This window comes from Tiliqua scincoides, chromosome 10 (assembly GCF_035046505.1).
Source record: "Tiliqua scincoides isolate rTilSci1 chromosome 10, rTilSci1.hap2, whole genome shotgun sequence".
NCBI lineage: Eukaryota > Metazoa > Chordata > Lepidosauria > Squamata > Scincidae > Tiliqua > Tiliqua scincoides.
In genome coordinates, this window is record NC_089830.1 from 12,782,097 (window position 1) to 12,809,439 (window position 27,343).

The 27,343-nt window shown below is 49.1% G+C and overlaps 1 protein-coding gene across 1 annotated transcript in view; it reads left to right on the top strand.

The window, feature by feature from the left end:
* The first annotated feature begins 5,440 nt into the window (after nucleotides 1-5,440).
* The window catches only part of LOC136661490 (kin of IRRE-like protein 3), a 94,839-nt gene continuing 72,936 nt past the window's right edge, over nucleotides 5,441-27,343 (top strand). Inside the window, exons 1-2 of the mRNA XM_066638772.1 lie at nucleotides 5,441-5,962; nucleotides 7,011-7,187. Coding sequence (XP_066494869.1) covers nucleotides 5,441-5,962; nucleotides 7,011-7,187 — 699 coding nt within the window. The remainder of the gene's footprint in view (nucleotides 5,963-7,010; nucleotides 7,188-27,343) is intronic.

Below are 27,343 nucleotides of genomic sequence, written 5' to 3' on the forward strand. Positions count from 1 at the left end.
CCCTCATTCCACAGCTCACGCAAGAGGTCAAACAGTTGCTCTCATGCTGAGAGCAGTTGTGTCAGGCCAGTGTGGGCTCCAACAAATCTCCGGAGGGCCAGAGGCTCATTGGAGACTGGGGGCTCCCTGAGGGCCACACTGGGAGGCCTCCAGGGCCACAAGTGGCCCCAGGGCCAGGGTTTGGGCACCCCTGGGTTAAGGCACAGAAAACAGCAGACAAAAATGTTCACTGTACCGGTAAGCATTGTCACTTGCAGATTGAACACAGAAAGCTGTTTAATACACACAGGGCCCAATCCAATCTAACATTGCAGCACCACTGCAGCCATGCCAAGGAGATGTGCGCTGCATCCTGGGGGGGGGGGCAGTCATTGATGTCTCCTCAAGGGAAGGGAACATTTGTGCACTGCTTCATTGTGGCTGCATCAGCACCAGAAAGTTGAGAGCATCAGTGGCATCACTAGGGTTTGCGTCACCCCATATGGGAGGCCAGCACGTCACCCCATGATGGACCTCCTCCCATTCAGTGGCCCAGGCAATGCCTTGGGCAGGGGGTGTGGTGATGTACCCAGGGCCTCTGAGAGGAATTTTATCAGGGGGTACAAAGTTTATTTTGGGCCCCTTTGCAAAGGGGGGGCGAGTGAAACAGCGCGGTGGAGGGTGGTGATAGGGAAGCAGAATAGGGATATGGAGGGGAGAAACAGGGTACAAGGAAGGTAGAGACAGCTGGAAAAGTCTTTGACGCCCAGGTCTACCATCCCATGTGGCATCAGTAGTGTCCCCAGTCATGGTAGTGTCCCCAGTAGATAGCAAGTCTGAGTAGATAGGAAAACGTAAGATCCCAGGAAATTTCACCCCCCTCCCCCCGTGCATGTCACCCTAGCGTGCGGACTGCACCCAGTGACGCACACAGGAGGATGACACATTACTGGCCAAAATTTGGGGCCCTAAGGCTGCAATCCTATAACACTTTCCTAGGAGTAAGCCTCATTGAACTTACAATGGGACTTACTAGTAGACATACATCAGATGGTACAGAAAGGGCCCAATCCTAACCAGTTTTCCAGCACCGATGAGGCCACAATACAGCCCCAAAGAAAGGGAAGACATGTTCCTTTACCTCGAGGAGGCCTCCATGACTGGCCCCCCACCGCAGGATGCAGTGCATGCCCCATTGGCATGACTGCATCAGTGCTGGAATGTTGGATAGGACGGGACTCTAAGTCTGCAAGTTACATGCTGGCTCTGTTCCAGAGGTTCCCTGCTTTTCTACAGAGGTCCCAGGTTCAATCTGTGGTATGTCCATGTATGGTGGGGGAAAAATGCCACCCTGAAACCCTGGGGCAGCTTTCAAAAGACACGGAATTTCTTCTGGGGGAGGAACCAACTGGCACTCTTCAATTTCCTCTCTCTCCATTCCTCTCTGCTCCATTAATGAGGCCTAGATTGTGCGACACCCCTTGGCACAAACGTAACACGGAGAGTGACATGCAGCATTTATTATCTGGAAAAACCTTCCCCCGAGGGCTTCTTCCACAGCAGCTGGCAGACGGTGACTTCATTTGGCCTACCGAAGCGCATCATGCTACACTGTCAGCACCAGTAGTAGCGGATCAAGCGACTGGTCTCTCCTTGGAAGGTCTTCAGCCACCTCTGAATGAGGGCAGTGGTTCTCATTGGCTCTCGGCAGTCCTATCTCATTTAGGCTGCAATCCTATTCACACTTACCTGGGAATAAGCCCTATTGACTATAATGGGACTTACTTCTGAGTAATACATAGGGTTGGGCTCTCAAAAGTCTTTGTGGAGAGGCAGTGGTGTAGTTAAGGTATTTGGCATCTGGAGGCACAAAAATTTTAACAGCCCCCCATAGTAGTGGAGCTAAGGGGAGTAAGGGGGTACATTAGTCCAGGTACCACACCTTGACGGGGTGTCTTAGAGCAGTGGTTCTCAATCGTTTTTGCACCCACTTTTTAGAATGATAATCTGTCAGGGTCCACCAGAAGTGATGTCATTAATCCGGAAGTGATGTCATGGCCAAAAGTGACATCATTCAGGAGGAAAATTTATGACACCTCCATATGACAAAATCAAATCAATTAAGTAAATTAAAAGCTGACGGGAAGTATAAGCTTAAAAATTTATTTAAAATAAAGAAGAACCCTCCAAACTCTCCCAAGCAGTTGCTGATCTCTTGTTTTTTTTTAAAGTCCCCAAACATCCCAAAGGATGCAATCCTATCCACACTTAACCTGGGAGTTAAGCCCCACTGACTACCATTGTTAAAAATATATACATAGCAGCCCATGAAAAGTACAGATCTGTAACATTTCCCCAAATGCAGTCACATACCATGGCAGCAACAAGTCTAATATATTACATTGAAATGAATGGGAACCCACCTGAAATTGACTTGTAACCCACCTAGTGGGTCCCAGTCCACAGTTTGAGAAACACTGTAGAGCACTTCTGGTTTTCACCAAAAAATCATAAGTGGTTTTCGGAGGCCTATAACACACATCCTCGAGGCATGGAAGCCAGGGCAATGGACCCACCTGCCCCCTCTTACCTAGGCCACTGTGGAGATGGGAGATGTGTGTGATCACCCAGCACAAAACTAGCTTGAGACACCATGTCTCATACGCATTTTATTGTACTGTGATCTCATATGAGGGATACAGTCAGCCAGTCTTGTGGAATCAATGGAAAAAGCACATGGCGATCTCACTCGGTGATCCCCCTCAGTGATCTCACACGCCACCTGGGGCTGCAGGTTTGGGAAGCAGGGAAGCAATTGGTAACTTTGCCAGCAGCAAAAAAAAGTTAGGGGTGTCAAGATTTGGAGCCTGCCTTGTCAGCCACATGCAATTTGAGCTGTAGGGAGGACATCGGAGATGACAAGTTGGCAAGACGAGACGGAGTAGGAAAGGATAGGATGGAAGAGTCACCAGCCTAAAACCGCAAATCAAACTCCACAGATACACACTCCCCACTGGCAAGCTGTATAGTATCCTACAATCAGGTGAACACCAAGTCAGAGGCGGGGGAAGGGCAACATTTCAAAGGTACCCACAATGAAGTCCAAAGTGACTGTAGGCATAACCCCAAGCAGAACTGAGAGCCAGGGTGATGTCGTGGTTCGGGCTGAGACTTGCAAGATCCAGGTTCAAATCCCCGTTTGGCCATGAAGCTTCCTGGGTGATCTTGGGCTGATCACGCTCTCTCTCAGCCTCACCTACTCACAGGGTTGCTGTGAGGACAAAAGGAAGAGAGGGACTATATAACTCACCCTGAGCTTCTTGGAGAAGAATAGAATGGGAAAAGTAAATAAATGCCCTTCTGCCGGGGTCAGGAGAGATGACTGCTGGTGTAGGAGGCCATCAGCAAATTGCCCACCATGGCCCCCCTCTCTGAGAGAGTTTGGAGATCACTCACTAGTCTTTGCTGTAGGCCCCCGACTACTGCCCAGTGACGATGCCCTCTTAGCTCCAGCCTCAGTGAGAAGAATAGACCATTCCATCTTCACAGCCATGCTCGGCGGGGAAGCAACCACACTTCTCATCATTGAGGCTCTGTACTTTTCCCACATCCAGGTTGACGGCAGGGCCTGCAGTACGAAATGCTACTCGGGGTCGGTCCATCCCTGAGGTCGACTGAAGAGGTTGCCTCAGGCTGCAGGTGGGGGACACTCCTGTAGCCTGTGTGCCCATTGCTGTTGTCGAGCCCCACTCCTTGGATTCATAAAGATGGGTACAGAGCAGAAGAGGAAGTATGGACACTCTAGCCCAACACTCTCTCTCCTCCGCACTTCCTCTTCCTGTCTGAGAGTGAAGGGATAGGCATAAAGGCAGCATCTGGTACACCAGCGCTTCTTGGGCTAGCCTTGATATCAGTCCCCTCCCTGCTACTCTCTTGTACCCAATCTGCACATCTGCCAGCAATGCTCAAATTACAAGGAGGCCAGAGGGGGCCTGACCTCTGAGCTGCAGTTTTTAGAAGGCTTCTGGGATTATTTGGCTAAAATTGACAGGAAGGAACTAAGAGGACTTGTGGATATTGCTGGCACTCGTCTCTCACCCCCCCCTTCCAGCCCCGTCCTGGAAACTCAATACCTATTTGCACATTATGCTCTACAGACATGCGCATGGGTTTTCTTGTTATTTTGCGCCATCACCTGTGCATGTGTGATGAGCTCACTTTAAAAGTGAACTAGGATATCGGAGCCCTTGAACATAGGGTACAGACTGCCCGTGAATGGGCATCCTGGATCACTTTGGGTGCCACATTTCCGAGTGGTCCTGCTTTGCACATTTGTAAAGATGTGCACCAAGTCATGGGGGGGGGCAGTGGTACTGGTGGAGCAGACTGGTTCCTCCACCCATCCTGCTCAATGGGAGTGATAAGGGCTTGCTAACGAGGCACCTTTTCAAGCAGGGGAGAGCAACTATACCTCTGCACCCCAGCATGGCATCTTTTCTGGTGGCTTTTCTTGGTGTCTCTTCTGTATTTTTTTATTTTTTTTAAGATTGTAAGCCCTTTGCGGCAGGGACCAAAGATTGATTGATTTCACTATGTAAACCGCTTTGAGAACTGTTCCTGTTGAAAAGCGGTATATAAATACCGTACTGACAACAACAAAGAAGAAGAAGAAACTGCTCACTTCATAAAATCCCCACTTCATAAAGTCCCAAGAGGCACCTGAGAGGGAACACGACTGAGATGTACAAAATTACGCAGGGGGTGGACAGAATGGATAGAGAGACGCTCCTTTCCCTCACACACAACATCAGAACCAGGGGACATTCACTGAAGCTGAGTGTTGGGAAAGTTAGGACAGACAGAAGAAAATACTTCTGTTCCCAGCATGAGAACTCCTTGCCACTGGATGTGGTGATGGCATCTGACCTCAATGTCTTCGAAAGGGGATTGGACAGATTTCTGGAGGAAAACTCCATCACAGTTTACAAGCCAGGATGGGTATGTGCAACCTCCTGGTTTTATAGGTAGGCCGCCTCAGAATGCCAGGTGCAAGAGAGTGGCACCAGGATGCAGGTCTCTTGTTGTCTTGTGTGCTCCCCGAGGCATCTTTTGGGCCTCCATGAGATCCAGGAGGACTAGATGGGCCTTTGGCCTGATCCAGCAGTGTTCTTCTTATAAGAGGGTGTGTGAAGGGTGTCTGAGCATGGACAGAAAAGAGGGTGTGTGAAGAGTACCTCTGAGCATGGACAGAAAAGAGGGTGTGTGTGAAGAGTGCCTCTGAGCATGGACAGAAAAGGGGGTGTGAACTGCTCTCAGCATGGACAGAAAGGGGTGTGGGAAGAGTGCCTCTGAAAATGGACAGAAAAGGGGGTGTGTGAAGTGAGCATGGACAGAAAAGAGGAGGTGTGAAAAGTGCCTCTTAACATGGACAGAAAAGGGTGTGTGAAGAGTGCCTCTGAGCATGGATAGAGAGACAGACCCCCGAAACCTTCCCAAGTGGATGGGAAGAGGGGCTGGAGGGGCAGCCGGCGAAGGTGCTGGGGCGCCCCCCACCCGCCGCACCAGCCGGGCTCCTCCCTGCGGGGCGCCGCGTCGCCGCTGTGGTGGCCGCGGGCAGAGCGGAGGGCGGAGCGAGGCGGGCGGGCGGGCGGGCTGGTGGCGGCGGGCAGCGGCTCCCGTCAAAGCGCTCGCTCGGAGCCGGTGCCGCAGCCGCGTCCCTCCGACGGTGCGATCGCGCCCGCGGCCCCTTCCTCCCCCACCCCCGCGGCCAGCAGCGGAGCGGAGCGGGCGAGCCGTGGCCATGGCGCGAGGCTGCCTCTCTTGCTCCTCTGGCGCCCGGACCCAGGCGAGCCTTCCCTTCGCGGAGGAGGGGGTCGCCTGCAACAGCCTCTGCGGAGCCCGGCGGGGCGTCCCCGGCTGGGGATGGGCTGCCCAGGGGACCGCCCCAGGCAGGGACCTGCTTTTCACCCTCCGCCCACCCCTAGTATGGAGAAGGGGAGGGGGCGTCCTGCAGCCCCGCCAGGCAAGGTGGAGAGAGCGAGCCCACCTCCCCACCCGCCCACCTCCTCGGGCAGCCATCTTCAGCATCCTCCCATCCTGCAGCCAAGTCTGGAGAGTAGCAGGCATCATTTTTTGTTTTTTTTGCAGCGTTGTAAGGCTGCCATCCTAGCCACACTTTCCTGGAAGTAAGCCCATTGACTCTAATGGGACTGACTTCTGAGTAGACATGCCTAGGATTGGGCTGTAAGGCTGGCAGAGGCAGGCACGGATCTGCTGGGCGGTGGGGCAGCTCCAAGGTGATGCGAGAGGGGGGGTCTCCTCTGGACCCCAGACGTTGCCAGCTGTAGTTCTGCAGGGGCCAAGATGCCCCATGCTCTCTGAGCAGACTGGCCTGTGTCCATGCATCAGCTCACCTCTAGTCCCAAGGGAGTCTGGTACTTATTGCATCTGTAGAGTGGTGAGGGCCTCCAGGGCAGATGTCTTTGGAAAAACAAATTTAGATTGCTTCAGATAGGCCTTTGGATGAGCATTCGTCATGAGAAGCTTGATGGAGCCTCCCTGTTTAGAGGCAGTGTACCTCAGTGGCAGAAGCCAGGCACAAACAACAGAGCATGTCAATTACATCATGCGCTCCGAAGCACAGCTGGCTATGGTCAGAGAGAGAGAGAGAGAGAGAGAATGCTGCACTAGAGGGCCCCTTGGTCTGATCCAGCAAAACCCATGCTCTGTTCTTATTAGAGGGGAAGGAAACCAGATGGGTCTCTTGCCTTTTTCCCCCTATCCTGGGAGAATCAGGGGAGATTAACAGGCAGGATCAGCAGGGGCTTTGCCTAACCCCATAGACATCAGGTTCATAAAGTGCACAGAGTATATGTTGAAGAGGTTCCCCTGGAACCGAACCCCATGTGTCCCATAGGCTCAATGATTCAGTATCTGCTAACACGGTATCCACTCGATTTTCCAGGAACCTACCCTAGAGGATAACAAGAACTGACTGTATATATTTAAATGAGCCACCTCTTTTGTTTTAGATGAGGAGCCCCTGGTGCCTACAGCTGGCTCTCTTCAATCAGCCGGGCATGAGAAAGCCAGAAGCCCTCCCCAAAATTTTGGATGTGTTAGAAAGCAGCTTGTCCTCTATCACAGGGGAGGAAGAAACCGCCTGCATCCAAGTGTTGTCTGCAACCTACTCTGCTCTTGTTGACCATGTGAGTGTTTTAGATGGTCATGTCAGACACTGGAGCCTTCTCTGTGGGCACGCGCGTGCGCTGAGCCAGGCAGCCTGGAGGGGGCGCTGAAGCCGCTGCCTCCTCTCCCTTCACTCCTTTGCCCCCCCGAGTTTGCTTCCCTCCCTGTCTTTCCCTTCCCTTCCCCAACTCTCCAGCAGGCTCAGCCAATCAGCATCCAGCAGACTCCTGGCTTTTTCGGTTAGAATGGCTCAGGGCCCTTCACTGGCTGCAGACCAGCCAATCCGGAGCTGCTCTCCTCCTCAGCCATTGAGCCTTTGCAGCCCGCCTTTCCAACTGCCCACTCAGCGCCAGGAGAGGCTTTTCCTCCGCAGCACAGGCGCAGCTGGGGGGGAGCAGCGCAGCCAGAGACAAATCCTGCCTGTCTACTCCGAAGGAAGTCCCATTAGAGTCAGTGGGGCTTGCTCCCAGGAAAGCGTGGCTGGGATTGCAGCCTGAGAGCCCACTCCTATGCAGGTCTACTCAGAAGGAAGTCCATTGCAGTCAGTGGGGCTACTCCCAAGAATGTGAGGGAAGGATTGCAGCCTGAGGGTGCAGCGCGGACATTCCCGTGGTGGGCTTGGAGAGGAGCTGGGCTGGAGGGGAGCAGAGCTCACAGCCTGGCATCGCTGGAGGGGAGCAGAGCGCTTGGGCTTTGTGGCGCCAGCCCTGCACCTGCTGCTGGCCCTGCCTTATCGCCTTATGGCACATGCTGGAGGCTTATCTGTAAGAATGTCACACAAAACTAATTTTTATATGATCTTAAAGGTAAACCACAGAATTGCTTCTCCAAACCTATTGGAAAAGAAGTGCATGCACAATTTCACATAGCTGTGAGCATGAAATACAGCATGATGCAGCCATCCAACCAGCCCCATTAGAGTTGATGAGACTTACTCCCAGAAAAGAGTGGCCGGGATTGCAGCCTTGGAGCCTGCTCCTGTGCATGCCTACTCAGAAGTAAGCCTCATTAGAGTCAATGAGGCTTACTCATAGGAAAGGGTGGCTGGGATTGCAGCCTTAGAGCCCACTTCTGTGGGTGGGGCTTTAATTTTTTTTTTTTCTTGTTTGAGAAAATGAGCAGCGGTAAGGTCTTGCAGCCACCCCTTCCCTGCCAATATTTCCTTACCCAGCATGTAATTAGTCTGTGGAACTCTTTGCCACAGGAAGCAGTGATGACAACTTGCCAAGATGCCTTTAAGAAGGGATTGGACAAATTTCTAGAGGAAAAGTTCATTACGGGTTACAAGTAATAGTAGGTAAAAGATGTTAATGTATGAGTTGTTTTTTCTAAACGAAAACCTCAGTATTCAGGTTAAATTGCTGTGTTGGCACTTTGCGAGAAATAAGTGGGTTTTGGGTTGCAGTTTGGGCACTCGGTCTCTAAAAGGTTCACCATCATTGCCCTAAGTGACTCACGTATTTCTGGATCTCTGTCAGCAGATCTGAACACTTTTCCAGAGCCTGTGACCGGATCAGATTGTTTGGGCTGATCATCTGATTCAGGATAGTGACCAGATCACACGTCAGCCTCTCTTTCTCAAATTTGTCTGGGACTTCAGCACAATCGGGAACCCCGTCAGAATATTCCAGGTTTCTGGGAGAAGGAGACAGATGGAGAAGAAAAAACACACACAAACTGATGTGGGCTAATAATGTCCACGTAACCTCCATGGATTCCCTCAAGGAATAGTGTAGCATGTTGAGGAGCTGAGACTACAGCAGGTCTGCACTTCAAGTGACACAGACTCAAAATTTGCAAAATTTGTCAGCAGATCTGAACACTTTTCCAGAGCCTGTGACCGGATCAGATTGTTTGGGCTTATCATTTGATTCAGGATAGTGGCCAGATCACACGTCAGCCTCTCTTTCTCAAATTTGTCTGGGACTTCAGCACAATCGGGACCCCCGTCAGAATATCCCAGGTTTCTGGGAGAAGGAGACAGATGGAGAAGAAAAAACACACACAACAAACTGATGTGGGCTAACAATATCCGGGTAACCTCCACGGATTCCCTCAAGGAATAGTGTAGCATGTTGAGGAGCTGAGATTGACAGCAGGTCTGCACTTCAAGTGACACAGACTCAAAATTTGCACCCCAGGATCCCTTCCTTGTCACCAGAGATGGTAAAGCTAAAATGGACTGCAGGATAGTGAGAGTTGTTGGACCTGTATAAAGGCTCTGAAATGAGGGATGCTGTTCCATCACTTGTGCAGGATCCTGACCCCGTTCCTGGGCAGCATAGCGCAGCTCCAGGCTGCTCAGATCTACAACACCTCTTTAGGTGGCGAAGATCAGAGTCACAAGCTTTGGGGCTGCCGAAGCAAAGAGCCAGAGGCCAAGTACACACAACAGTGCTTTCCAGATCTCCTGCTGGAACAGGCAGGTTGGTGGCAGGGGCAGTTCAGGGGAGAATCATGGGCAGTTTGGGGCAGGCAGTAGGCTGGGCAGGGGGCTGGGCAGGGGCACCACCTCACCGCCTAATCCTAATCCCCTTTCCCTGCCCTGAACCAATCCAGAAGTCTCCTTGGACTTATGCAAGCAGAATAGCTACTATAGGTTTGATGAAACCCTTTGGGGGGCAGGTGGCCTATGGGGAAGTAAGTAGGAAAACATTTTACTTATCTCCTGGGCTGTCTGGTACACACACACACACACACACACACACACACACACACACACCCCATAGCATGCAGCATGTGCTCTGTCTGCAGCACTGTGCACTATGGGCTGGCAGGGGGGATAGGGTTGGGCCCCATGTTTCTGGCTTTGAGCCACTAAAGATGACAGGAAATTCACACTGCTTTACCTTAAAGAATCATCCACCTCTTCTCCCAGGCTAAGGGAGGTGCTGGTGTCACTGCTGAACTCACTAACCTGTGAATGAGAAAGCAAGAAGAACCAGGGAGGTGAGATGTGAGAAGCACATCTGCAGTTGGGTCCTTTCTAGTTGTCCTTCGAGGACCCTGGCGGCTGCGGTTTCTGCTACGTTCCTGACCAAATAAGGAATAAATGGTCCCTCCCAACATCAGTGCTTCCAATCCCTTACTTGCCAGTATCTTGCTGTGGTAGGTGCCCCCACCCTCAGAGAAGCTACCTTTCTAGCTCAATGGAGCACCTCTTGGCTGCATTTTTCTCTCCAGAAACCAGGACTCCTGCAACCCTGCCCAGATGGTAAAGATGTAGGAATAAGACTGGGCTCACTCACAAAAGACCAGGTGCGGTTGTGGGACACTTGGGAATCTCTGCAACACCCTCAAATCATCACTACCCTAAAGTGCTCTCCCTACCTGGGGTTTGGAGCAGACAGTTTCTGGATCTGAATGGTCTTAACTAGACACATTAGATTTTGCCCATGGAATGTGAAATGCATTGTCTTTTAATGGCTTTCAGTACATAAAATCTACCATACAGAAACCCTTCCTCCAGCACAAACCTGCAATGTGGAACAAACAGTATTTATTATTATTATTATTTTGCTCTTCCTCCAAAGAGTCAGGCTGGCATACATTCGATCCTCTGCCATTTTATCCTAATGACCTTACACAGTAGGTAAGGCTGAGATGTTGTGACTGGCTCAAAGTCACCAAGCAAGCTTCAGGACCAAATGCGGATTTAAACCCAAGCCTCCCTGAGTCTCATCCTACACGCTAATCACTATACCTCTCTCTCTTCTCATTGTGGAGCTACACAAATATTGTTGTGGTACTGTTGTGCCCCTCCTTAGGTTGGACCGAGTTGCAGCCCAGCAACCCCACATTTATTGATTGATTGATACAAGTATTTATATACCGCCTTTCTTTTGGTCGTCAGATTTCTCCTCAGACTTTAATCCAAGGCGGTTTACGTAGGCAGGCTGTTCTAAACCCCCATAGGGATTTTTACAATTGAATATTTCTAGTCTTTCATAGAACTCCTCGTTCCAACTGGATTCCTTCCTGGTCTGGTCTCTCTCTGGCCCTTCGCCTCCCACGCTCCACTTGATGGCAACTCCTCTCTGCCACTGAGGGTCAGCTCATCTGTATATCAGCATGTGGTCAGTTCTCTGGTACTTCCGGTTGTTTCGAACTGGCAGCCTCAGATCTTCAGGCATACAAGGCGGCAGCTCTACCAACTGAACCAGACCTCCACATCTAGAACCACATCTAGAAGGCACCTCGGGAGAATCAAAAATCCACTTACCTCATCGGGTTCTGGAGACGCCATGTTTCAAGCACACAAAGGAGGCTCACCCCAACAAACCCTATGAAGAAACTGATGCAACAAACTAGGGCTACAAAAAAGAAAGAAAGAAAATGCCCTGGAATGCTACAGCCTAACATATGAGCTTCCAGAGCAATAAACAAACACAACAAAGATGGATGTATCCAGTGTACGATGAATGCAGCAAAAAGAAAAAAAAAAAAAAACAGTGTATGCAGCAAAACCAAAGCTATTCAGAAATGTTAATGGCCAAGAGCTTCCACAAAAGAAACTCTATGTACATAGATAACCAGTGCCAAAACGTCTCCTCCTACCTAGGAGCCCAAAGCCCCAAGCTCATAGGACTTGATAAGTCAACCACCAGCCCTTTGCGACATCAAGAGACTGCAGTGCCTGGCAGCCATGACCTAGGAACATTCAGCTTGGTGAGTGTCATAATGTTTCTCCAGGAGGTGTGAGAAGTTTGTCTTTGGTTCCCCTTCAAAACATCCCTCCCACACTGGCTACCAAAACCTGCCATTTATGTAGTCATAGTCTGCTTTTCCTTGGTCCTTCCTTTCTTCACCTCCATGATTCCACTATGGTGTTTCCTAAAGTGTGTTCCTAGGCACACTGGTTCTCCCTGTGATCCCTTCATGAGCTCCGTAATCACACCATTAAGTGGCTGCCATCTGCCCCCAGCTGGTTTACTCATCTGCCTTCCTGCCTTCCATTGTAGCACTCCTTCCTCATTGTCCTCCTGTTCTAGCTCTTCACCAATAGTCAGTGTTGGGCTCTGTACTTTGCCACTCTGTGCATATCCCAGAGCCCTGGAGCTCTCAAAGACTCCACGCATGTGCTGGAAGACCATCTTGAGACACCTTTTGGGAACGCAACAGACTTGAGAACTTCAAGATGTGGGGGGGGGGGGAGGGTGAGCATAAACAGAATGCTAGACACAGGGAAGTGGCAGCAAGATGCAATCGTGTGGTCTTGTGTGATCCCCGAGGTGTCTGGTGGGCTGCTGTGAGATACAAGAAGCTAGATCGGATTGGCCCTGGGCCTGATCCAGCAGCGCTGTTCCTATGTTCTAATGAGAAGTGCTGCCCCAGTGGCGTACCTATGCCATCTGTCACCTAGGGCAACCTAAACGTTTAGTGCCCCCCCCCCCACTGTGAGTTGGGACCCATTAGGTGTGTTATTGGCCAATATCAGGTGGGTCTCCATTCATTTAAAAGTGTTAAATTTAAATTTTTAATAAAACACCCACCTCCTTGCAGGACAGTTAGCAGCTACCTTGCAAACTGCGGGACCTTCGCTCTTTGCAGGGCAGTTAGCAGCTACCTTGCAAACTGCGGGACCTTCGCTCTTTGCAGGGCAGTTAGCAGCTACCTTGCAAACTGCGGGACCTTCGCTCTTTGCAGGGCAGTTAGCAGCTACCTTGCAAACTGCGGGACCTTCGCTCTTTGCAGGGCAGTTAGCAGCTACCTTGCAAACTGCGGGACCTTCGCTCTTTGCAGGGCAGTTAGCAGCTTCCTTGCAAACTGCGGGACCTTCGCTCTTTGCAGGGCAGTTAGCAGCTACCTTGCAAACTGCGGGACCTTCGCTCTTTGCAGGGCAGTTAGCAGCTTCCTTGCAAACTGCGGGACCTTCGCTCTTTGCAGGGCAGTTAGCAGCTACCTTGCAAACTGCGGGACCTTCGCTCTTTGCAGGGCAGTTAGCAGCTACCTTGCAAACTGCGGGACCTTCGCTCTTTGCAGGGCAGTTAGCAGCTACCTTGCAAACTGCGGGACCTTCGCTCTTTGCAGGGCAGTTAGCAGCTACCTTGCAAACTGCGGGACCTTCGCTCTTTGCAGGGCAGTTAGCAGCTACCTTGCAAACTGCGGGACCTTCGCTCTTTGCAGGACAGTTAGCAGCTACCTTGCAAACTGCGGGACCTTCGCTCTTTGCAGGGCAGTTTGCAGCTACCTTGCAGACTGCGGGACCTTCGCTCTTTGCAGGGCAGTTAGCAGCTACCTTGCAAACTGCGGGACCTTCGCTCTTTGCAGGACAGTTAGCAGCTACCTTGCAAACTGCGGGACCTTCGCTCTTTGCAGGGCAGTTAGCAGCTACCTTGCAAACTGCGGGACCTTCGCTCTTTGCAGGGCAGTTAGCAGCTACCTTGCAAACTGTGGGACCTTCGCTCTTTGCAGGGCAGTTAGCAGCTTCCTTGCAAAGCTGCAGGAGCTCCACTCTTTGCAGGGCAGTTGGCAGCAACCTTGCAAACTGCAAGAGCTCCGTTCTTTGCAGGGAAGTTGGCAGCTACCTTGCAAACTGCAGGAGCTTTGCTCTTTGCAGGGAAGTTGGCAGCTACCTTGCAAACTGCTGGAGCTTTGCTCTTTGCAGGGCAATCCCAAACTGCTTTAGACAGCAACTGCATTACTATCACAACAACAGCTGAGCGACAAGAAGATAAAAAACAGCAAGACATCTTTGCCACGTTGAACTCAAGTTTTGAGAACCAGTGTCTCCCAATGGCTTCTATTCTTTTTCCTCCTATCAGAAAAATCTTACAGAGAGCTTTTCTGAGTTAATGAACAAAGCACGCTGCAAAAGATTTGCAGTGAGCAGAGTTCAGATGGACACCCCAAATTCTTGGCATGAAGAGCAGAGACCTAAGAGCACAGGAGAATCCAAAGAGTGGCAAGACCAATCTGTATGGGATATGTGAAACAACAATGACATGTATCCATTCCGTTCCACTCAAAGTATGCTTTTCGAAATGTTCTAACTCACTGTTTGAAGAATGCGAAGCAAAGATGGGACTGAGGAGGTTCTTGAAGGACAGCTACGTTTCTGTTTGGATCCAGTGACAGGGAAGATCTGAAAAGGGTTGTAATAGAGCAACAAAAAGATACACACACAGGTGTTACTGCAAGCATAATCACAATCTAAACAAAAGTTAAACACCTGGGGAAATTTAAACGAGTAGTTACCTAGTGCTGCAAGGTCAACAATGTGGATTCCAGGTGACCTTCCCTGGGAGGAACTGCATCACAGCGTAGATGGCTTCCCAATAGTAGCCTAGCAGCCCAATCCTTTCAAACTCCCTGTGCAGCAATGCAGCTGCCCCAATGTGGTGCCTCCTGGGGAGTAAGAGAACACAGATTCCCTTGCCCCAGGCAACAAGCCCGTGCCCTGGCAAGGAGTCTACTCAGACCTGCGCCAGCTCCATAGCTGGCATAAGTCTGCATGAACCTGGGTTGGGGGATCGAGGCTGGGAAGGGGGGTAGGATTTGGCAGACACCTCCACTGTCAGACCTGCCCCCCTTCCTGGTCCCAATCCACCCTCCTTCCTGCCTTGTTGCTGCCTCATTCCACCCACCTGCCACCCATCACTTGAACAAGTGCCCGTAGGTGACTGGAGGAGGCAGTGGCGTAGCTGGAGGGGGATGGTGCAGCCAGTCTGGCGGGGGGCAAGTAGTCGATCCCTTCAGAGCCACTCCCGGCAGGGGGAGCAAAACGGAGCCGTACGGGAATGGCTCCGAAGGGAAGGGCCACTTGCCCTCCACGCTGAGGCTCCCTGCCAGCTGAGCGCTCTGCCCCCCTCCAGCTATGCCACTGGGTGCAGGCAGGTGTGCGGAGCCAGCTGCTTGCAGGGACCAGGGCGTGCCGCCTTCTGTGACAGACAGAAAGCACCTAGTGACACCAGAACACTCATTCCGACACTGCTGAATTCCAGGGCCTAAATCTGGTTTCTACTTCCACATCAGCCATGGTCATGATTCTGCAGGTATTTGACTGATTGCAAGTTCAAAGCACATACTGTACTCACCAGTTCTTCCCTGCAGTATTCCGGTGGGTGCTTTCCTGTTGGCGAACACAGCCTGGCACAGTGGGACATAAGTCCCTGGAAGCCTTTTTTGCTGTGCTCCCTGAAGACCCGGTGTAACAGGGTCTTGGTGGCAGCACCAACCACTCTGCCTTCCTCATTTACATCCCTGCTTTCAAGACCTGAATGGGTGAGAGAGAAGGCCAATCAATCAGAGATGCCTGCTGGACCTTTTTCTTCTTTTAACTACAAAGTCTGTTTTGTTCTCTTATTTGTTTGTGCCTATCTTCATGCATGGGAAATCCCCTTTTCTTTCCAACTTCCTCAGTCCATCCCAAGCCACCACTGCCCTCTCTGCTTTTTGTCCTCTCTATCTAACTGTGCCTTATGAGTGGGCAGAAAAAGACAGCTTCACGCAATTTTCATTTATTTTTTCATTAGATTTATATCCTGCCCTTCTCCAGAACAACAGGAAGTCCAGGGTGGGTCACAATCACAAATTAAAATTCCAGAAAAAACAAATTACAATGAACTTAAAAATATATTAAAATACAATAAATAAAACATGAAGTTTAAACACCCCCCCCCCCAAGGTAGGGGAACATTTGTTCCCTTACCTCGGGGCTGCATTGTGGCTACACCAGTGCTGGAAAGTTGGATAGGATTGGGCCCTTAGGCACTACTGTAAGCCCCATAGATCCCCAATGGGCCATCCAAGGCAGTACAAGCTGAAATCCCCTATAGCTGCTTTGGGTGGTTTTTTATAAATACTAACAGTGAGGGAGAAATGCTTTAAATAAATAGATACCTGAAAGAATTCTGGAGGAGGAAGTTCACCACTTTGACAACGTTCTCACCCGCGAGCACGGCAAAACCTAAGAACGGCATGTTGCTTTCACCCATCCTTTGCGTTTTACTCTTTTCAAAGAAGTGTTACTTCCACATCAGCCATGGTCATGATGCTGTAGGTATTTGACTGATTGCGAGTTCAAAGCACATACTGTACTCACCAGTTCTTCCCTGCAGTATTCCGGTGGGTACTTTCCTGTTGCCAAACATTTCCTGACACAGTGGGACATAAAGCCCTGGATGCCTTTTTTGCTGTGCTCCCTGAAGACCCGGTGTAAGAGGGTCTTGGTGGCAGCACCAACTACTCTGCCTTCCTCATTTACATCCCTGCTTTCAAGACCTGAATGGGTGAGAGAGAAGGCCAATCAATCAGAGATGCCTGCTGGACCTTTTTCTTCTTTTAACTACAAAGTCTGTTTTGTTCTCTTATTTGTTTGTGCCTATCTCCATGCACGGGAAATCCCCTTTTCTTTCCAACTTCCTCAGTCCATCCCAAGCCACCACTGCCCTCTCTGCTTTTTGACCTCTCTATCTAACTGTGCCTTATGAGTGGGCAGAAAAAGACAGCTTCACGTAATTTTTATTTATTTTTTCAATAGATTTCTATCCTGCCCTTCTCCAGAACAACAGGAAGTCCAGGGTGGATCACAATCACAAATTAAAATTCCAAAAAAACAAATTACAATGAACTTAAAAATATATCAAAATACAATAAATAAAACATGAAGTTAAAACAACCCCCACCCCAAGAAGGTCAACAGAAAAGCAAAACAAAATCACAGGTACCAAGGTACACAATAATTGTGCACTGTTTTTGTTCCCCTCCTCCTAAAAAATGTGTATTTGAACGTAAATTGTGATGAAAGAGAAGGGTTAAAAGGACTCAAAGCCTAGCAGTTAGCGATGGCCTTTGATCTCCCTTGAAACTGGTTATTTCTCAGATACTTCACCACATCCTGTGGTAAGGAGTTACAAGGAATAATTACAGTTACTGAGTGGGTGGCTAGATAAATGAATAAATACTTTCTTATATCCGTTCTAATTCTCCCAACACTGGTGACAATGTGCAACAGAGATGTTGTTTCTGGTTTTATCCCTTCATTTTCTGTGGCTACAAGGATGAGGAGCCCATGTCTCTTCTCCTGAATTTAGCACACGCACTCTTGATAGCGTGCCCAGTACCAAAGAACTCCATGGGTCACCTGTACAGTGTCACGTGTTCGTGACAATCTAAAAAACTCACATGGTCAACAAGAGTAGAGTAGGTTGCAGACAAAATTTTGATGTAGGCAGTTTCTTCCTCCCCTATGATAGAGGACAAGGTGCTTTCTAATACATCCAAAATTTTGGGGAGGGCTTCTGACTTTCTCATGCCCAGCTGATTGAAGAGAGCCAGCTGTATGCACCAGGGGCTCTTCATCTAAAAAAAAGAGGTGGCTCATTTAAATATATACAGTCAGTTCTTGTTATCCTCTAGGGTAGGTTCCTGGAAAATCGAGTGGATACGTGTTAGCAGATACTGAATCATTGAGCCTATGGGAAACATGGGGTTCGGTTCCAGGGGAACCTCTTCAACATATACTCTATGAACTTTATGAACCTGATGTCTATGGGGTTAGGTGATAGCGAAGGCTCATCAACATCTGATGCTTCCGCTCTGTGCTGGCTGTCCCTTGACTAGTTCAAGGTTGCTGACCCAACAACAAGCTCATAGTTCGCAGTGGGAAGGGGATAGCTTCACCTGTCCTCGTCCTCAACCTGACTCTTGGCTCCTTACATAGACTTGCCCCAGCCCCAGAGCAGCCCTCAGGTAGACTTCCATTGGCCTCTCATCATCGCCATTCTGAAGGTTCAGCGGCAAGTCCCCAAGACGGTGCCCAAGATGGCAGGGCAAGTCAGGAAGTGGACACAAGTGTGCCCAACCATTCTCCATGGGCCAATCCCAAAGTCCCTTTGGTATCCAAAACTGACCTAAAGTAGACAACTTTCTAAAAAACTGACTGGATGCAATTATGCCAACTCCTTCCATATACTGTTGGCCATATACTGTCTCTTCCTCTCACCCCTGCAGAGCACCAACACTGCCTTCTGCTCGCGAGGAGGCCACTGTCTCTTCTCCTCCTCCTCATGCAACCTCTCTTGCCCCCACCTGCCTGCCTGCTCTTAGCTGCACTGCCCCCCATCCCAGTGCACCAGCACAATATTCACAGGTAATGAGAACAGAGTCAGATAACTAGAAGTAGGTAGCAATTCTGCCCCTTGAACATAAGCAAATGCACATATAAAGAGGAACTATCATGGGTGCAGCTTCTTTTATTACAGAGTTCCCACCACTTGATAGGTGCAGAGAGGAGTACACCCATCCCAGCAATCTTCTGTCAAAGTCCCTGTGGGTATGCATTAATGGAATCTGTGCATGTGCCGGCCAACTATCTGAGGAGTTACATTTTTATTATCCCTGTCTTTCGAGGATGACTTACCAAATCAGATTCAAAGATCAGGGAAGAAAATGCTCTGAGGCTGAGCTTCCGAACCCCAAGTTTATCATGATCCAGCCACTGAAGGAGAGAGTCTTTCGTCATGATGTTTCCAAGCTCCATCACACGGTTCAGGAGCAACTGAAAGCCCAAGAAGGACAACAGAAGTAAATTAATTGGGATGAACACTTTGGTTCACTTTGTTGAGCTCTTTGCAGATGAGCGTTCATGGCTTTATCCACCACATACAGATGCAGAGGGCTGGAAGATTTGCTGGAAGGAACTGCATGTTAATGGATAGAAGTTTATAGCATAGAGTTGCCTGGAGACACCCAGAAACATCTATCACAGTCTCTTCTGCAAGCTGAAGCAAAGACTCAAAGATTGAATTCCAAGTCATTCACATGCCTTTTTCTCCCAGACCTTGAGGTCAGAGATTCAGGGCAAAGCCAGCCCAGAGGGTATAAAATTCACACACCCCTCTGTAAACACAAGTAGACTCTAACTGATCATTTGATGCCCTGTAATGGTGCCCATAATTTGCCATTCACATGCCAACCAATCTTTAGGACCATTGGTTTCCATATCAGTTACATGGCCTAATCCAGTGGTTCCCAAACTTTGTCAACTGGTGGCTCTCTTGATCTACTGGGCCATTGGCCGTGGCTCTCCATTAGGGCTACAATCTTATGCAGGCAGGTTTTTCACAAGGATTCTGTGGCTCCCCTAGCTAATTTCCATGGCTCCCTGGGAAGCCACAACTCACAGTTTGGGAACCACTGGCGTAATCCTATCCAGGGAAAGGCTGCAGGGTGCATCTCCACTAATGAAGCCTCTCAACTACTGCAGTACCCTCACCTTCTGGTAGAACATCACTGCTGTTTCATAGAGCCATGCATGCTCTTCAGCCCCAAAGATATCCAGAAGGAACTCAACTATGCCAGAGACCAAGGAGTGTGAGCTGGAGAGGAGAATCCTGGAATAGGTAACAGGACCATGCAAAAAAAAGAAAGAAAAAGGAAAAGAGGCACTAAAGATGTCAGTGGAAGACAAATGGATGCACATTCACATCCCACAACTTCAGCTATCTGACACTCCTTGAGAAACCCAGCAGTCTTCCTCCTACCTTACTAAGCTGGACAATCCCTCACTAAAATATTGAGGACTGCTCAGCTGATCCCAGCACTCGGTTTCCTCTGTCACGGTTCTCATGATCTTACAGAGAAGCTGGAGTGTTTTCAGGGGCTCTCTGCAAGCAAGATAAAAGAAGTAAGACCAGGAGGGTCACTGCCACAGATACACCAGGAGTGTGACTAAGGGTCCCGCTTCTATAGAATCCAAGAGTTTCATTTAAGTCAGAAATGGAACAAGTTGCTGTCTCAGGAGTAATATTCTTCTTATTTTGAGAGTGTGAGATTGTAAGGTCAATATCCCAGATGAGCGCATGTCCAAGGGAACCCCGGCCTGGGTGCCAAATCCGGGATTCCAACAAATATGTCTGCCCGGTGAGCAGACCTTACCGTTCAGCCTGGGCGCTGCATGTGATCCTCCATGATCAGGAGACAGAGATGCTCTGGACAGTCGCATGTGCCTGAATGTCCTGTCACGTGGCCTTCTGGGACACCAGGCAGCAGATGCGACTGCCCAGAGCGTCCCCCAATCATGGAGGATTACACATGGCGCCTGGGTGGAATGGAAAAATGTAGTCCAAACAGGAACTGCTTTTCCTGTGTGTGGCAGTAGTAAGTTTGGCCACTGTGGTCCAAGAGGAAAAAAGGGCCACATGCTGGGCAAGTGGCCATGGCTGAGTTGTATCCTCCATGCCTTGCAAGCACCGTGTTCCAGATTCAATACCTGGCATGGTCAATCCAAAAGCTAGCACCAAAACCCAAAAGATCTCTTGCAGAGACAACTTACCTCACATTGTTGCCGTCCTTCAAGGAGACCGAGATTTGCCCCAGCAATGTCAGAAGCAACTTCGGAAACTGCTCTCTCACCCTTCTTTTGTTGGCAGCAGCATAGAGAAAACTCCTCATGGCTTGGGTGGCATGTTGCTAGGAGACAAGGAAAAAGAGATGCCCGGTGCTTTTACCGCTTCTTCTTTGTCCCGGATCAGAATGCCATGCAGCAGAGGGTGAGATCCTGTGTGTATGCACCTGCTCATCTCTCAGCTGCAGGGGGAGTCCTCCACTGCGATCTGTCTGGTACCTACCGGGGACTGGGCTCGTCCTCCACCTCCTTCCCCTCACTTCCTCACCAACCCGAACTCCAGCTGAGGCAGGGTTGGCCCAATCCTGACTGAGGGTGAAAAATACAAATGACCCCCTTCCTGTTCATGAACTCAACTGGGCAGAAGGTTTCCTGCACAATCCCCAGTGATAGGAATGGATCCTGCATCTTTTTCTTTCACAGCCTCCATTCATTTCACTAGGACTTGAAGAAAAGAGCATCCCCATGGGGTCAGATGGGTTTGTCGCTCACTCAGCCACAGTTCAAAAATCTCTCACCTGCAGTGAGCACTTCATATTGTCTCTTGGCAGGTCTCCCATATTGGAGTTTGCAACAAAGTGGTACTCTTGTAACTGTACCAGCGGGGAGGTCATAAGGCTAGGCAGATAATGGTAGTGGGATAAGGTGTTCTCTCTATCTTTTCTATCTTCTGGTAAAGCATACCTAGAGGACAATCCTCAGGCTTTACTTCCTTCCTGCTCTCTCTCCCCCTTCCCCTCAAAAGGCCATGGAGCTAGACAGACTAGCTATGGAATTCTCTCAAACTCACATGCATGTTTCTTACATTAACTGATGTCTGAGTCTTGAACTCAAGTCTCATACAAAGCTGCCGATCTCGGCTTTCCTGCAAAATGCATCTTTTGGGGTTTTGTCTCTGCCAACAACCCAGCATTGGATGGAGAGCTACATTGCAAAGAAGTCAGCAACAGCAGAGATTTTCAACCCTTTTCATTTCATGGTACACTGACAAGGTGCTCAAATTGTCAAGGTGCACCATCAGTTTTTGGACAATTAACAAGGCACATTGCACTACAGGTGGGAGGTTTGCACACCCCAACGGCCCTACTGATAAATGACCCTCTCCCAAACTCCTGCAGCACCCCTGTGAACCACTGGCAGCACACCAATGTGCCATGGCACACTGGTTGAAAATCCCTGTGCTAGAGTATACCAGATCAAGAGCAGTCCCTCCAACAGAAATCAGTTCTCTCTTTCCTTCCTGACAAAAGGAGAGCACATCATGCACGAGGAACAGTCATTCACACTTGTGGTTCAAACCCTGAAATCATATTCTGGATTGTTGTGGATATTAACATTCACTGATATTGAAGAAGTTGATATTCTCCAGGGTGAATTTTGGTGTGTAGATTTTGCCCTCAGTACCAACTCCCGTGGCTTCTCTCTCCTTGCGTGGAACTGCAGGATATACTCATACACTACCGGGAGAAGGGAATCGTGACACAGTTCCACAGCACAGCTCTTACCACACTTGTCTGCTCTTCTGGCTTTCCCCGCATCTCATACAGCAGGGCTTCAAGGAGCAGGGTTGTATCTGCACAGGCAAACACCACCGGCCAGTGCTCCTGACAAGCGCTGTGAATGGAAAAACAGATAGTTAGGTCCCTTGGACCAGGCGTGGCAACATCTGCCTACCTTACTGATGGCCCCCTCAAACCTGGAGTCAGCCTTGGTGCCGCCCTATGTAGCATGCTCTTTGGCAAACTACAAGCCCCAGGATTCCTTACTTTCTTCTGGCATTCCTACATGTCAGGTGTACCCACAGGGAGCAGTAACTCAGCAAGAAGAACTGTAATAATCATGAACACTGGAATCCCAGAGAGAGTGCAAAACTGCCTGATACCATCTCACTTAGCATTGCCTATTCTGACTGGCGATGGTTCTTCAGCATTTCCGAGAGGGGTCAAATCCACTTTCCAGCCCTACAGCAGATGCCAGGGATTGAACCCAAGTCATTCTATGTACAAAGCGCGTGCCCTATCACTGAGCTAGGGGCTTTCCCATACATGACGCAGAACATATGGCAGTCAATGAGTTATGCCTGCACAGTGAATCCAACTTTAAAGATTAACAGGATATCTTTTTGATGGAGTAGCTGGACTGATAGGGCAATTTTTACATCAACTTACTGATCAGGGCCAGGAATTTTTCCTGACATCACTTCTGGTGGGTCCCAGACATTCTAAAAAGTGGGTCCCAGTGTTAAACATGAGAGAACCACTGCCTTAATTCAAAACAGGCCAATGAGACATCTGGAGGGGGGGTTGACACACTAGTGACCAAAATTCTGGAAAGCGTGGCTTTTAGGAATAATGCCATCATGTTAGGAATAATACCATCATGAGACCATTTGATGCAGAATTTCATCCATTGCTTGTGGGGAAAGCACTGCATTAATTTTCTGGCCATTATTACTGCTCACTTCATGTCATGACTATTACTATCTCTCAGTCTCACCTACCTCACAGGGTTGTTGTGAGGACATAATAAAGGCAGGAACCACACACACCATCCTGAGCTGCTTAGAGGTAGGGTGGTATAAAAATGTGAATGAATTAATATGATTAATTAATAATTAAATAATTATATTGCATGAGGAGACAAAAATTTATGGGCCCCAGTTGTCAAGTGACCTAGCTACGCCACTGTATATATTTGAGGATATCTGGAGGCCATTACTTGCTATAATAACATAAGCTGCATGAAGTGTTGATATGCAGATACTTTGTATATGTATGTGTGTATAAATATACATTCCCCCCCCCCCTTTTTTAAGTATGTAACTCATAAGCATGTATCCATGAAATGCTATTTTTTGGGGGTTCAGTTTAAGCAATAAAAATAAATAAAATAAAATGTCTGTACAGGTCTCCAGTGCCCACAGAATTGCCACTACATCTCAGCCAGGCACAGAAGCATGCGCATACATAATGAGCCTATGGGTGCAATCCTAACCCCTTATGTCAGTGCTTTCCAGCACTAAGGGCCATGCAGCTCCAAGGTAAGGGAACAAACATTCCCTTACTTTGAGGAGGCCTCCATGAGTGACACCCAACTGCAGGTTGCAGCACATGTTCCATTGGCACCGCTATGCCAGTGCTGGAAAGTACTGACATAAGAGGTGAGGATTGCGCCCTATGTCCGTGTTTCTCAACCAATGGTATGTGCACCACCAGCGATACTTGAGGTCGTGTCTGATGGTACTTGTGGGACCCCCAGGCATCTGCTTCTGGCAGCAAGACAAATGAACTGATGTGACCAACTTCAGTAGGAGGCTTGGTTCCATGAGCAGCAGCCTTTTCACCTACTCTAAAAAGCCCTCCTGTTCACCCTGAGCCTCTTCCTGATTGGTGTTTGTCATGTGGCATCTGGCCTCTCAACCCAGAAGTAACTGGCAATCACTTCTGCTGGTACTTCCAATAGGTGGATCATGCAAAGTGGTACAGTGTGGGATGAACATTGAGGAACGCTGGTCTATGTGCATACAAGGCTACAATTTCTGGCTCCTAATACAAATCAAGTTTGAAATATTAGGAAGCTAAACCATGAACTAGATGTGACCGGACACCCGTAGAGATGCTCCAGAACAGAGAGTATTCTTCATTCTGGTAGGCAGGCAGAGAGGGTGGTGGGGAACCCTGCTTTAAGTTTGTCCTGGGTGCAGAGACATGATACTTAGGGTCCAGTCCTATCCAACTTTCCAGTACTGGTGCAGCCGTGCAAACAGGGCATGCGCTGCATGCTGTGGTGGGGAGGCAGTCACAAAGGCCTCCTCAAGGTATGGGAACATTTGTTCCCTTACCTTGGGGCTGCATTGTGGCTACACCAGTGCTAGAAAGTTGGATAGGATTGGGCCCTTAGGCACTACTGTAAGCCCCATAGATCCCCAATGGGCCATCCAAGGCAGTACAAGCTGAAATCCCCTATAGCTGCTTTGGGTTGTTTTTTATAAATACTAACAGAGAGGGAGAAATGCTTTAAATAAATAGATACCACAAAGGATTCTGGAGGAGAAAGTTCACCACTTTGACAACGTTCTCACCTGCGAGCATGGCAAAAGCTAATAAGGCCATGTTGCTTTCACCCTTCCTTTGTGTTTTACTCTTTTCAACGAAGTGTTCCAGCAATGTCTCAACCTGTCAGGAAAGCAAAGGGCCACTGCTAAGGTACCCAGAAGCAAAATGTCTCAGAGGCTGATGCCGTCCTAGGCAGGGCAACATCCTTGAGGCCAGGTGAGATGAATTCCTCAGGTAGCAGACTGGTGGACGGGGGAGGGTGACCAGATGTCATAACGGCAAAAAGAGGATCAGGCACCCCCAAATGTAGGAATTCCAAGAAAAATGTAGGACATGACACAATAAAAGCTATGAATCATATATTGATTTCATGTGGTTAATTTAAACACTTAGGGCACAATCATAAAACAATATTACTTCTTAAATTCAAAACTCTATTACTTATAATTTATTATATATAACATTAATTACAAGACAGTTCTGTGCTGCCTGCAGGGGCCCACTCACAGGGAAAAGGAGGACATTAAAGTTCTTTTCCAGGACACGAGGTTAAAAAGAGGATATGTCCTGGAAAAAGAAGATACCTGGTCACCCTGTGGGGGGGGGGGGGGAACCCAACTCCATTTGTTGGGTTCTGCCCACCGATTTGCTGCCCAAGGCAATTGCTAAAAAACCTTTACTAAACCTTTTTCTCCTCCCACTGCCTGGATTTGAAAACAAAGAAGGAGATGGAGTGAGAAGAGGAACAAGAAGAGCAGTCCTCTCTCCTTCACGCCAAACTCCCTCTCCATCTCTCTCCATCTCTCCCTTCCCTATGAGAGAAGAGTGTATGACTGCATTTAGGAAAATAAATAATTTAGGAAAATATTTAGGGAAATGATATAGACAATCCATCAATCCTTCTCTCTCCAAGTGACCCCTCCCTTCCCCCTGAGCACATGAAAGAAAGGTGATCACTTTGCATCGGTGAAGGGAGGGGCTGAGTGAATTGGAGGACTGATTGATGGATTGTCTTCTTAATGATCTTACATCACAAAGGTCAGCAAGGCTGTTTTTAAATCACCTGAACAAAAAGTTTTTTTAATTTTTTTAAAAATTGATTTGCTATAGTGCGTTTTTTTGCCATCCACTTAAGTGCTTGGAATGGAACCCACACGAATAATGAGGCTCTACCTGTAGATCTAGGGCATGTTTTCCAGCTGAAAGCTGACATGAAACAAACCTGTTTCCAGTCCACTCAAAGTACCTGAGAAATAACCAGTTTCCACTGTATTACTCTTTTCTTGCAAGCTAGCTAGCTGAATGCTTGAATATTTTAGTTTTCCTATGTACGTTTGTACTCCGACCTTCCTCTAAGGATCACACAATGGTAGACGGGGATCTAGACATTTGCCCAGCATGCTTCAGTCCTAAATAGCTCTTTGATTAACCTCTCCAGGCCTTGTGTCTTGCTGGCACATCAGGGAGAAGGCGCCCCAACTCGGGGTGATAGGGTCCTGCTGCAAACGTAGACATAGGGTACCTTACAGCCTGATGCTATGCGGCCGCTGTGCTGATTGCCCAGGGCTGAGTGCGCTTTGTCTGCTGATTCCAATGTGCCATCATGTTGGAGAGGTTAACTGTGGGGGGAGGGGGGTGAGATGGTTGGCAACCTTCAGTCTCAAAAGACTATGGTATAAGCTTACAGCAGCTGGAATTCCCAGGCGGTCTCCCATCCAAGTACTAACCAGGCCTGAGCCTGCTTAGCTTCCGAGATCAGACAAGATCGGGCATGTGCAGGGTAACAGACCTCTGAAAGACTTACCCGCATGGCATGACTCCTGTGCAGGGCTATACCAGCTATTCCGTGGGACTCCTATGAGCTACACAAGCTACGTTGCCAGCTTTGGAGCCACTGGGGGCATGTACAGCTCAGAAAGGGATTTTGGGATCTGGTGTCTCCTGACTTTATCTATCCCACCTTGCTTCCCCCCTTTTTCAACCTCTCTGCTGGTGAGGTTGTTGCCAGGGACTTTCTTCAACCTGTTGGTGGTGGGGCATGGCTTTCTGGTGTACTGCTGTGCTTGTGTCAGTGCAGCACCTGTCAGGCTTCAGCACTGGTGGGGCTGCCTGTGTGCTGGTGTGTGTGGCAGTATGCTGGTGTTTCCCCTGGCTAGGATTGTTTCCTGAGGTTTCCATAAGAAGCCTTCCATAGGAGAAAGACGTCACCAGTGCAAAGGACGCGTTAGGACAGGGGTCTCCAAACTTTTTGGCCAGAGGGCCACATCAAATATCTGGCACGGTATTGAGGGCCGGAAAATTTTTTTTTAAATACATCATTTATATAAATAAATCAGAGATGGAATTTAAATGAGTGAATAAATAATGAATGGGCTCATTCATTCAACCTCTCCGGCCCTTCAGACCAGACGCAACCCTCCAGACGCAACCAGAGCACTGTTCCAGTCATGTTCCGCCAAGTGGGCCAGAGGCTTTCAGGGAACAAGAGGCTGGTCGCGTGCCAGATAGAGGCTCGCCATGGGCCACATACGGCCCCCGGGCCAGGGTTTGGAGACCCCTGCCTTAGGATATGATCTTTTTTGATTCCATGTGCTGCATGATGTAATGGCCTATCTCAGAGTGCTGGTCCCAAGAGTGAGGAGGTATGTGAAGCCCCAAAGCCATGACCTTCACTTGGTGCTCTACCATGTTGCCAAACATTTGGTAAGTCTCTGTTGCTGCCTTCCCAGGGTACCACCTTCAATTTTATCTCAATGTGATGAGAAAGGTCCTT